The 13,323-nt window shown below is 38.6% G+C and overlaps 1 protein-coding gene across 2 annotated transcripts in view; it reads left to right on the top strand.

The window, feature by feature from the left end:
- Positions 1–13,323, top strand: part of LOC114647862 (tyrosine-protein phosphatase non-receptor type 22-like) — a 164,416-nt gene that overhangs the window by 75,590 nt on the left and 75,503 nt on the right. For both annotated transcript variants that reach the window (XM_028796531.2, XM_028796529.2), the window contains exons 6-12: positions 256–327; positions 434–493; positions 581–723; positions 3,169–3,235; positions 5,810–5,887; positions 5,970–6,065; positions 8,125–8,189. In XM_028796531.2, the coding sequence (XP_028652364.2) occupies positions 256–327; positions 434–493; positions 581–723; positions 3,169–3,235; positions 5,810–5,887; positions 5,970–6,065; positions 8,125–8,189 (581 nt within the window). The remainder of the gene's footprint in view (positions 1–255; positions 328–433; positions 494–580; positions 724–3,168; positions 3,236–5,809; positions 5,888–5,969; positions 6,066–8,124; positions 8,190–13,323) is intronic.

Here is a 13,323-nt window from a genome sequence, read left to right as displayed (position 1 = left end):
GGACACACTGACCATACCCGAGTATATACTAGTCAAGACATAGAATACATTAGCCAGGGCTGGTGACATATGCACCCTGGAAAACACACTAATTATGAATAGGAGATGTAACCTTGAAGAAGAAGACCACACTGACTAGTGACCAGATATGTGATAGATTGATCAGGCCTGGTGGTATATAGACCTGGGAGAGGGAGACATGGACCCACTCACAAAGGCACAGTCATCATTTCTTTTATTTTTGTCTTGAAACAGAAAAAGTGTGAGATATACTGGTGTCCGCCTAGTGAGGGGTCATTTCACTGTGGTCCTTTCTCTGTCTTGTGTGTGAGTATGATTCTAGCAGTTGACATTTCTTTCAAAAAGATCTAGGAAGTAAGTCCTGTAAGTTTCACTCATTGTGTTTTTTTTTTTTTTTGGTGTGTAAACGTAGCTGTCTGAGGAAAAAAAAAACGACTACATAGTGAGGGTCCTTAAAGCCACCCTTCAAACTGTGAGTAGATTTTTGGGGCAAGCTGGCCAAATTTACTCAGTCAGGTTCTGTTCTGAAATCCTAAAATGGCCATTATTCTCCACTCAGGAACATCATATCATCTATCAACTCCATTATGTCAACTGGCCAGATCATGATGTTCCCAGTTCCATCACTTCCATTCTAGAAATGATATGGGAAATGCGTTCCTACCAAGAGGATGACATCATCCCCATCTGTGTGCACTGCAGGTAGGAAAAAACTTGGGAAAAGGGCTGTCTGTCATTGTTCCACTTTTGTGTCACTCATTTTATTCAGCTCCAGCCCCATTTCCACCGTGACAATCTCATTCACTTTAGTTCAGAGTGATGAGTGGAGATTTCATGATGGGTGTCTGTGAAGTTCACGAATACTCATTGTTATGGTGTATAAAATCTGTACATTTTGGTTTAATTTTCCATTATATTTTGGTCAAGATAAACAACAGATGAACTACAATTAAAAACAAATCAAAGCAGGTTTTCTTACACCATAACACTTTTAAAACAGCTGTTTCCAACATTGAAAGGAAGACATTTCTGGTGGTTCAATTACTTTATAACCTGGGAAAGGATGCTGTGCTGACACCCCAGGCTATTGATTGATTTATGGATGGACATTTGGGATAAGAATGTGGTTTATAGCCTGGGAAAAGGGAAACTGAGGCAATATCAAAGAACTTTATTATCTGGGAAAGAGTTTGAGCAAAATTCATCAATCACATTGACAGCCAGCCAATCAGGTGCATGTGTTGTGAAACCAAGGCATGACATTTCATAATAAATATGCCTTTGAAAGAGGAAAGAGAGAAGAGGAGAAGAAGGAGAAGAAGCAAAGAGCAGGAGGAGAAGAAGAGGAACAGACAAAGACGGCATTGGTCGTCAGAAAGGCATCATGAACATCGATTGCTAAATCAAACGCCTCCCTGGGATATTCATCCTTGTCATCTGTAACTTTTTAGTAAGCTTTTCTTAAAGACTATATATATTCAGACTTTCCTATCAGTACCTATTTTCTATTATTCTTTGTTCCAGTGGTATTATTATTATTCTTGTAATAAATACCATGCTGCTTTTCACTTTCTATGCTTTGTCTTAATGTCTAGAGTGATTGAATTAATAAGTTAGATTTCTTTGAGCACCTGGTGACAGCCAGATTTTTTGCCATTACTTCTGTGCTGCGAGGTTTATAAGGCTGAGAGTGAGGGCGCCACTCAAAAGAAAGGACAGTACGATAAGAAGAAGGTATTCTTGGCTGATAAATGGCCTATAGTCAAGAGTGCTGAGTCTTTGTATGTTTAAATGTATTCTTGTAGACCAAAAGTAATATTTAGGTCTGAGATATCATTAAAACATTGTATGTATAAGTAAGTCTCTTGAAGTGCTGAGTGACAGGCGATGTGTGGTTTAAAGTGCTAAGGGTTAATCAGCGTGTGTGTGTCATTCATGGGGCACTGTTGTGGTTAGGGTCTGTGTGTGTGTGTTTATCTATGTGTGTGTGTGTTCATTTTAAAGTGCAACATTAGACGAACCCGATAATGAACCTGACGAGAACTTTTACCCTTGAGAAAACAGGTGAAGGGTAGAGGGAAATGCTACGATAATACACTCATCATGGCAGTAACACTGCTCTCTGAGGCACCAGGAGACACGTTTGCTACTTCTGCCCAAATGGAGTCATAACACCATCCACCTTCCTTCATTCCTTTACTCATTCTTTCAGCAAGGATGAAGAGATGCCACAAGGTGGCCATTCATTTTTCTACACCTACTCCTTATTCAGTATTTTGGTATAACGCTATGTTCATATTACAAGTGCTCAATTCCAATTCTTTGCTCAGATCTTGAGAGTTCACATTCATAAGTACAAGTGAGCTGTATATCTGACTGTAATGTGAATGTGTCTGTTCCCCAAATTGGCAAACATGTTCAAATTGATATGTTTGTGCATGAGTCACCTTTGTCACCGACAACAAACCAATAAAATGGATTTGCTAGTAGCTAGTGTATGCATCGCATTTTACTCTGGAGGATGCAAAACAGTTCATTAGCTGTACATTATTAAGTCAAAAAGGTGAAGTAAAGCCAGAGAGCTAGCTTTGGCTGATTTTGCAGTTACTGCTGGCACTTCTAAACCAAGAGATGTGTGGGTTCGAGAAAGGAGCCAGCAATGGTGGGAAAGTGACAATTGTCACAGCTGTCCTCCATTGTAGTTTTGCCGTGCTGCCACTGCTGGCTAACGACAGCAGCACTCAGCCCATGCTTATTGGCAAAAAAAACCACATGAATTCTGATTTGGCTGCTCTCGGTCATGTTGCATGACCACGAATAGGATATGTATCCAGTCTAGGACCACATATGAAAGTGACTCAAACTGATTTGCAAAGATCAGATTTCTGTATCCACCCAGACCTGGAAACATCAGATTGGAGTCACATTAAGGCAAAAAAAATGGATTTGAGTTAGTTCAGCTTGGTAATGTGAACTTAGTCTAAGAGGACATCCAAAGTTACAGTGAGCCACCATAAAATGAGGTAATCTGGCAACTTCACACAGCATTAATGAAACTCATGTGATGATCACAGTTGCTCTTTATTTACCATTTTGGAAAACCACAAAGCACCCTGCTTCATTTTGACATTTGTTTCTGTTATGCAGTGCAGGATGTGGCCGAACTGGAGCCATTTGTGCAATTGACTATACCTGGAAGCTGCTGAGGGATGGGGTAAGTTATTTATTATGTCCCTGCAAAGCCTTCACTGGTCATGCCACACAAGTTGACAACCAAGTAAGAACTTCGGCTGTGATCCCACATGAAGGACAAATCTTTTGAGTTTCTGATGAGTTCCTCAGAGTTAAAATTATATAAGAGGTCAACCTGAAAGCCATGCATGAAACCCAGAGTTGAGGAGACCAGCATAGAATAATATATTACATCCCCATTTCCAAAAAAGGAGTGCTGTATAAAATGTATATCACAGCAGAAAGCGATGATTTGCATACTGTAGCATGTATATTTAAGTGAAAGTGACACACAAACAACATATCAAATTTTGAAACTCAGAAATTTTGTGGTTTTTTGAAAAAAATATATGTTCATTTTGAACTTGTGTTTCAAAAAAGTTGGGACAAGAACCTTCCTACCATTGCATTGCATCACCTCTTCTATCAACAACACTTGCGAACTAAGGAGGTCAATTGCTGTGGTGTTGAAAGTGAAATGTTGTCCCATTCTTGCAATTGATCGACAAAGGGTTTCTTTTGTCATATTTTTAGTTTCATAATGTGCCAAGTGTTTCCAGTGGGTGACAGGTCTGGATTACAGGCAGGCCAAATTAGCACCTGGACTCTTTAAATAAGGAACAATGGTGTTGTAATGCATGCTGAATGCGGTTTGGCATTGTCTTACTAAAAATAAGCAAGTCCTTCCCTGCAAAAGGCATCATCTGGATGGCAGCATATGTTGCTCCTGCATATATCATTCAGCATTAATGGTGCCTTCCCAGATGTGCAAGCTACCCATGCCATGTGCCCTAATGCATTGCCTTTAACATCAAGAATGCTGGCTTTTTAACTGAGTGTTGACAGCATGCTGGATGGTCCCTTTTCCTTTTTTTATCCTGGGAGACTTTCCCGGCATCAGTGATTTTTCCAAAAAGAATTTCAAAATTTTATTTGTCAGACCACAGGACAATTTTCCAGATAATGTGGCAGTGTTTTTGGATTATGTTTATACTGTATATGGCTTCTTCTTTGCATGGTAGAGTTTTAACGTGCCCGTGATGTGATTTCCACTACAAAATCATGTCCATTTCTAATGTGGTGCTGCCAGAGGGCCTGAAGATCACAGCTGTCTAGTACTGGTTTTCAGGCTTGTCCCTTGCGTACTGACACTTTTAATGATATTATGTACTATAGATGATGAAATCCCAAAATTCTTTGCAATTTTACATTGAGGAACGTAATTGTTAAATTGTTGAACTATTTGCCTGTGCAGTCATTCAAAGAGTGATGAACTCCTCCCGTCTTTACTTCTGAGAGACTCTGCCTCCCTGGGATGCTGTATTTATACCCAACCATGTGACTCGGCTGTGGCCAATTAACATCATTAGTTGTGAGATGTTCCACCGGGTGTTTTTTTTTTTTTTTTTTTTTACCATTACCCAATTTTTCCAGTCTTTTGTTTCCCTATCCCATTTTTTTAAAACGTGTGGCTGGCATCAAATTCATAATGAGAATATATGTTGTCTTTGTTCTATGGGTTTTAATGATTTGCAAAACATCACATTCCATTTTTTTACTTACATTTTACACAATGACCTAACTCAAATCCTCAGTTGAGGACATTTTCTGAGGATACCACCTTAGAGTCATACAGTGAGACCCCAGTTGGAAACAGCATTGCATGAGACCACCTTAAAGTAATATAAAGAGACAAAGCTGAAGATGTCCCCAAAGAGGATCACCTTAGAATTGCCAATTGAGATGCTAGCTGAATATATCACTAGAGAGGATCACCTTGGAGTCATCTAGTAGTTACACTCTGGATAGTGGTATCATTTGAACAAACCACCTTGTGGTTTCTATATGAGACCCAAAAAAATGATATTGTCATGTTGATCCCAGTTTAATCCTCTCCAGGGGTGTTGCTCGTGGACTATCCTACAGTATATTGTATACTGCCAGTCAGAAGCCTAACAGTGATGTCCTTTTCATGACCATCACAGAGGATCTCAGTAAAAGCCCAGCAGTAATGTCACCGAAGGAGCCAAACATTGAGTAATTTAGTGAGATTTTGATGGGACATATTTTTCAAGTAGAGCAGCTTACAGATTCTGAGAAAAACTCTGACTGATCATGTCACATGAAAGTGCACATTTAGGAGCTTCCATTAAGAACCCCATCAGTGATGTCTTTTTCAGGACCGTCATAAAGGCTCCCAGTCAAAACTCAGCAGTCAGTGAAGGGGTCCACCATACAGAAACCCAGTGAGTATTCTATCAGTGAATTTTAGATTAGAGGACACTTTCACATTCTCTGTGAAACCATTTCCGGATATGTAAAATGAATGAGAACTTTACACTATTCCTGCAAGACCCTATCTTTGGTACTGCATGAACACTCCCACACAGAGTTCATTTGCTTTGACTATTGTATATTGTATACAGGTTAAGTTTTGGTTCCAGTTCATAATTTTCCTGTGAGGAGCAGGGCTACCAGTGTAATTCAGAATGGTCATTATTCTTAGTTACATTGAGCTCCCCTGTTTTTTTTTTTTTTTGTTTTTTTTTCAATGTAGATTGTTCCGGAGAACTTCAGCATCTATGACCTGATCCAAGAGATGAGAATGCAGAGACCATCACTTGTGCAAACCAAGGTACATAGCTTTGATTCTGAAAGGAAAGGTGTACAGAATTTGACACATCTCTTAACTCATGATATCATTTTCTTGCTTTCAGGAGCAGTATGAACTGGTCTACATTTCCGTGAAGCACTTGTTTGAAAAACATTTGGAGAACATGCCCAGATTTCAGGACGCAAGTATTGTTTCAATGGTAAAGATATGAAGTCCTGTGGTATCAACCCCTTGGAGCTCAGCAGTGTTCCTAAACTTTGTATTTCTACCGTTGCCAATTCAGAATAAGCCCCATGGTCGAGCTGCACTTCCTGTAAAGTTTTTAATAAGTTTCATCATTGAGGAGCAAGTGAAATATTTAACCTGTGGTTTTGGTGAGCAGTTACACAGTATTAGCTTAGCCGGATGTGGTTTTTCAACACTGAGCCCTGACAAATAGGTGAAGTTTCATCTTGAAAGCTGCTGAGAATATTTAGAATCTGTGCGAAGTGATATATAAATCAAAAGGAATTTTAGGAGGGCTTCATTACACCTGGAATTTCAGAGTCTTCCCGTGAACATTGTCCCTGGTATCTAATTATATCCACAGTTACAGCACATCTTGTAGTTAAAGCTTAATATGTATCTTTATTTTACAGTGCCTCAATATCTTAATATCCCATGAACACCTCCATAGCTAGCATTGGAAGGTCTCTCTATAGCCCAAATGCTTTAGGACCTCAGTATTTCAATGTTCTCAGATTCTGCGTTTCTTGATTTCTCGGTTTCTCCTTTGCTTCTCAGTACCACAAGTATTTGATATGTCCCCACTTTATACATCTGTATTTTCCAAGTATCATTAGCACCACAACAGATAGCTATTCTTCTAGTGTCCTGGCACTAATTACCCCAGGATTTTTGTATTTTTGTCTCATTTGCATCTGATATTTCAAAATCTCCGCACTTCCTGGTATCTCATTGTATCTTCTTATTATTATGTTCCCATGTATATCAACGTCCTCCCAGCATTTTTGTACTTTGTGTTCTTTAGTACCTTGATGTCTCAACATATCCTCCGTATCTGCTGTTTTATTTGTTTCCCTACTATCTATGTACCCTTGTATCTCAGTTGAACCACTAGTGTTTCTGTACTTCTAGAGCTTGGGTATGCCAGCATCTAAAAATCTCTCTGCTACCAGGTATATTATAGCTTCAATGTCCTAGAATTTCATTACTCTATATATTTTAGTTTCTTTTCTCTCATAATCTCTCTGTTACACCAGTACATACTTTTGTATTGTCAACCAAGCATGCAAGATACTTGGTATCTCCGTGGACTCCCAAGTATTTCGGTGGTATCTCAATATTCCCTCAGTGTGCATGTGCTTTAAGTCCTACCGTCTCCTGATATTTAGGGATCTCCTTTGCTGTCTTATTTGTCCTCCTAGTATCTAATCACCCTGGATTCTCAACACAGTCCCTAGTATTTTTATCCTTATGGCGTTTTAGTAATCCACAATTTGAAAACTTTCCTGGCGATGTTCCTCATATGTCAGTACCTTTGTAACTCCCTATGTATTTCAGTACTTTCAGTGTTTCACTATCAAAAATTTTAAAAACTCTCCTCTTACCTGATATTCTTCCTAATATTAAATGAACCCAGAATCTTAATTTTCTTCCAAGCAGTTTTGTGATTTCTTGTTGTTCACCAGTATTTTCATAGTCCCTATTGCATGGTTATCCAAACTCACGTGGAAGTGCTTCGGAACTGTAGCATCATAACACAGGATGCACTCCCGGGGAATTAGATAAAAGGAGCTTCCTGCCTTAAATTGATAAACCAGAGCTGATTGGAGGTGGACGAAGCTTACGAGGAGGAGGAGTGGAGGAGGCAGTGAGTGACTGAGAGAGGGAAGACCAAAGAGTGATTTATTGCACTATTGTGCTTTATTGTACTTGTGGCTGAGATTGTTGTGCGAAATGCTTATAGGGAAGAGTTTGCCACACACAGACTCTTTGTGCTTTGAATATGTGTCCTGAGCCTGTTTATATTGGGTCTTTGGGGAGCTGGAGCGCCCCTTACTGTCTACAGCAGACGATTTAGAAATGTTGAATCACGAAAGTAGTAATTTCAGCAATTAATAACAACAAAAGTGTGGTGGGACAACTGTGTTAACCTAAAACCCTAACAGCTTGAATATTTATATGTTATCATGGACTAATTGTTTTCTCTGTCTCTCTCTCTCTCTCTCATATCACACCCTTCTTCTCCTCCTCAGCCATTTGATACACCTCAAGCAGTACAGAACCAGCCTGAGCCTATACATGAGCCAATGTCTCACAGGTGAGTTCTTGTTTTGTTATGCCAGTGCTAAGCAATCGGGACAGTGTCTCTCAGTGACATACAAGCTCAAACTCTGGAATGAATTGTACGTGTATGTGTTATGGAGATTATAAACATTAATATCATCCAAAGATTAATAAAAGGGCTAACAGGTAATCATGCGACCAATAATGTACACCTTATTAAGAAGGCTGAAGTGTCTAGAAAAGTGATTAAAGAGGATGTCAGTGTGTACAACACACCATAGATAAATCGATAGAGGGAAATTTGACTTTTTGCAGAAGCTCTTTAAATTAAAAATACTCATAATTAAATATACACATACACACACACACTCATACTTTGGTCTGAGCACATACTAGAATAACTAAAAAGCAAGAAAACTATAAAGAAAGAAAAGTTCTGTCCAGTCATAGTGGTGTATTATACAGGTGTATTACTGCTAGTGTAAAGGAGCCCCGGTTGCATTTTTTGACACACTTCTGCTGAATGACTCGTTGGCTGAAAGTCCTCAGTGTGGGTGTGTCAGAGAGCGCATGTGTAGCGTTGTTCATAATGGCACTAAGTTTTGTGTGAATTCTTTCCTCCTCTACTACCTCAAGTGGGTCCAGAGTGCATCGCATAACTGAGCCTGTCTTTTTAATTAGCTTGTTAATTCAGTGATCCCCTCCTGAAGTGAAAGTACCAGCCTAGCACACGACAACATAGAAAATCACAGAATGTTGAGGGTTAATATAGCTTATAGATAAACTGTCTTAATTAAGTGCTTGTAAGGTTACATCTGGAGACCTGTTTGTAGGCTTGTTCTCTGTATTTATTGGGAATTTTAGCCGCTTTTGAAGTTTTTGTGACTTCCTTTGTTCTATTTTTTTCATTACGGCATTCGTTCTGGGATTTTCTTGATCCAAGCAATCTACTATTTATATCGGGTTCTTCAATATGTGTATACTATTTGATATAAAAGTTTATTTTTGGCTGTTTTCGCTGTCATGTTGTTTATTACCAGGTTGCGCCATCTTGTTTTATTCGTTAGGACCGCTTTATAGCAGGTGGATCCTCAGAGATTGTGACACCTTGCCAGTTACGTGAAGGTTTAAGAGATTTCCGTCTTGCCTCATTTTCCTAACCAAGGTCAAGATTTCCAAAAAAAAATCGATCTCATAAATAATACAAAAAGACCTTTTGTTCTTACCTGATCTCCCTTTGATCCCTTGACTCTGTTTCTTGTCTTGTGTTTGGTTTTGGTTGTTGTGCTTTTTGATCTCCCAGTTTTTGACTCCTTTTCTGTCCTTTGGTTATCTCTTTTCTCCTGGTCACTTAATAAAAACATACGTGCCCTTTGCAAGCATAGCAGTATTACACAAAACACACATCAGTACAAGAGAAAGTCTAGAAAAGAGCTACTAGATGTATTCCAGGACGGCATGAAATGAATAGTGAGGAATGATTATAGGTGCTAAGTCAATTGAATTTAAACAAGAAAGGATTAAGTGAAGACTTGATAAGAAAGCAGGGTCTAGCCTTGTACCTGTTATGCCAGTCACGAATACTTAAAGAAGATTGGTTGGACCGCAGCACAGGCTTACTCCACCTTTTCATACTTTCTATTAACACAGTCAATTGTAAGCAGCCACAAAGATGATGTTAAGAACAGGCTGGGAGATCAGCACAATTTTAAGAAACTGGAACAAACATGATTTTTTTTTTTTTTTTAGAATACCAAAGTATTTTTATCAATAGAAAAATCCAGAGAGCTAAACCATAAACAAAGTCTAAACAGGAATTAATGTAATGTAAGTGTAATTAATGTAAGTAAATGTAGGGTATTTCATGTTGGAAAAAAAAATGTTAGATCTGAATTCACAATAGGTGGTCAGAAACTTGAAAGTACCCTTTATAAGAAGGACCTAGGAGTCATAGAGGTATTATCACATATCTAAATCTAGACTGTGCACATAGGCTATTGAAAAAGCTGGTTAAGTTAAGTCAGACTTTATTTATAAAGCACATTAAAAACAATCCAAACTGAACCAAACAACTATACAAGATAAGCTAAAAAACACTTAAATATGTATATACAGTCATATGAAAAATTTTGGGAACCCCTCTCAGCCAGCATAACAATTTAGTCTACTTTCAACAAAAAAGATAACAGTGGTATGTCTTTCATTTCCTAGGAACATCTGAGTACTGTGGTGTTTTCCAAACAAAGATTTTTACTGAAGCAGTATTTCGTTGCATGAAATTAAATCAAACGTGAAAAATTGGCTGTGCAAAAATTTGGGTCCCCTTGTAATTTTGCTGATTTGAATGCCTGTCACTGTCCAATACTGATTACTTGTAACACCAAATTGGTTGGATTAACTCGTTAAGCCTTGAACTTCATAGACAGGTGTGTCCAATCATGAGAAAAATTATTTAAGGTGGTCAATTGCAAGTTGTTCTACCCTTTAACACTCCTCTGAAGAGTGACAGCATGGGATCCTCAAAGCAACTCTCTAAACATCTGAAAACAAAGATTGTTCAGTCTCCTGGTTTAGGGGAAGGCTACAAAAAGCTATCTCATAGGTTTAAACTGTCAGTTTCAACTGTAAGGAATGGAATCAGGAAATGGAAGGCCACAGGCACAGTTGCTGTTAAACCCAGCAGGTCTGGCAGGCCAAGAAAAATACAGGAGCGGCATATGAAGAATGTGAATTTCCCATTGGGATTAATAAAGTATCTATCTATCTATCTATCTATCTATGAACAGGATTGTGAGAATGGTTACAGACAACCCACAGATCACCTACAAAGACCTGCAAGAACATCTTGCTGCAGACGGTGTATCTGTACATCGTTCTACAATTCAGAGCAATTTACACAAAGAACATCTATATGGCAGGGTGATGAGAAAGAAGCCCTTTCTGCAGTCATGTCATAAACAGAATCTCTTGTTGTATGCAAATGCTCATTTAGACAAGCCAGGTTAATTTTGGAACAAAGTGCTTTGGTCTGATGAGACAAAAATGGAGTTATTTGGTCATAGCAAAAAGCGCTTTGCATGGCGGAAGAAGAACACCTGCTACCTACTGTCAAATTTGGTGGAGGTTCCATCATGCTGTGGGACTGTGTGGCTAGTTCAGGGACTGGGGCCCTTGTTAAAGACCAGGGTCGGATGAATTCAACCCAATATCAACAAATTCTTCAGGATAATGTTCAAGCATCAGTCACAAAGTTGAAGTTACGCAGGGGTTGGATATTCCAACAATACAATGACCCAAAACACAGTTCAAAATCTTCAAAGGCATTCATGCAGAGGGAGAAGTACAATGTCCTGGAATGGCCGTCACAGTCCCCTGACTTGAATATCATCGAACATCTATGGGATGATTTAAAGCAGGCTGTCCATGCTTGGCAGCCATCAAATTTGACTGAACTAGAGAGATTTTGTATGGAAGAATGGTCAAAAATAACTCCATCCAGAATCCAGACACTCATCAAAAGCTATAGGAGGACAGCGTCTAGAGGCTGTTATATTGGGAAAAGGAGGCTCAACTAAGTATTGATGTCGTATCTCTGTTGGGGTGCTCAAATTTATGCACCTGTCTAATTTTGTTATGATGCATATTGCATATGTTCTGTTAATCCAATAAACTTAATGTCACTGCTGAAATACTACTGTTTCCATAAGGCATGTCATATATGAAAAGGAAGTTGCTACTTTAAAAGCTTAGCCAATGATAAACAAAAATCCAAAGACTTAAGAGGGGTTCTCAACTTTTTCATATGATTGTACATAACAAAACCACAACCATTTCAAACCATACATTAAAGATATACTCAAAATACACCCACACACACACATACAGTACATTCTTAATTTGAATGTACATACACCAACATATACAAACATAGTATTTAACCTCTTATGGGGTCTAAGACCAACAAAAAGAAATGTCTTTAGTTACTTTTAGGTCATTATTAATGTCAGAGAAGACCTAATATAATAAGGTAAGTTATTGCAAAGAGAAGGAGCGGTCACTGCAAATGCCAGATCCCCCCCTTTGCTTCAACCTCGACCTTGGCTCCACTAAGAGCTGCTGGCTAGCAGACCACAGTGCTCTCATTGGCATGTAAACACGAAGGAGTTCCGATAGGTAAGAGGGGCCACTTCATTCAAACATTTAAAAACAAGTAACAAGATTTTAAAATCAATTCTGGAAACCAACGGAGCGAGGTCAGTATTGTCAAGTTGTGGTGATGCTTGTGAGATCCTGTCAATAGGTGAGCAGTAGTGTTCTGGACTAGTTGCAGGCATTGTAATGATGTCTGATCAATACCTACATACAGAGAGCTGCACAGAAGAAACTGTAAAGAAGTTCACCACACCACAAGTGCATCTAATGAACCGCAAGGGACTGTAGATGAGGGTAGTCCCTTGACAGTGATGAGCAGGTGGGCCTGCATCCTGGGGAACCGCCCACAACACTCAAGGAGCATAGGAAGAGATGCTTAGACATAAAGAATCTAAATAACCAACAATAACAACAATTAAAATGATCACAAAACACATATAGAGACATTTGAACCCCAGCCAGGGTGGGAATAGAACACTTGTAAGGCATTCCTTACCAAAGGTGCAATGTGTCGTAGCAACTCATGAGCTAAATGCTTATATCCCAAAATAGCAATGTGATAAACTTATATGTGAAATAATAAAATCTTTCTATGTTAAAAAATTAATCCAAACTACACAAATTTGTATGCTCCTTGAAAATAAAGCTTTATGAATATTCACAACAAATGAACAGAAAAATGCATCCAAAACAAAAATAAATTCACTGAGATGTCCAAGGATTACCAATTTTTAATAGCGCCATTTGCTGTGAGGATCATTTTTGACTTTCAGTGGCTCTGTATTCAGCTAAACAGAACAGGAAAATTAATGAAGAAATAAGTAACATTGATGTATATTCCTCAGATAGGATACAGAGACACAGAAAACAACTAGTTTACCATAATATTTTGTGTAGATGTTTAGAAGTTTAGATTTCAAGTACCACAATTGAAGGATGCAACTTTAGAACCTTCATATCTTGACTTAGATATTTGATGGACAGGAATTTGTAGATACCCCCTTACAACTGCTCCA

Source organism: Erpetoichthys calabaricus, chromosome 3, assembly GCF_900747795.2.
Source record: "Erpetoichthys calabaricus chromosome 3, fErpCal1.3, whole genome shotgun sequence".
NCBI classification, from domain to species: domain Eukaryota; kingdom Metazoa; phylum Chordata; class Cladistia; order Polypteriformes; family Polypteridae; genus Erpetoichthys; species Erpetoichthys calabaricus.
Note: the sequence above shows the minus strand (reverse complement) of the source record. Positions and strands in the feature narration are given on the sequence as shown.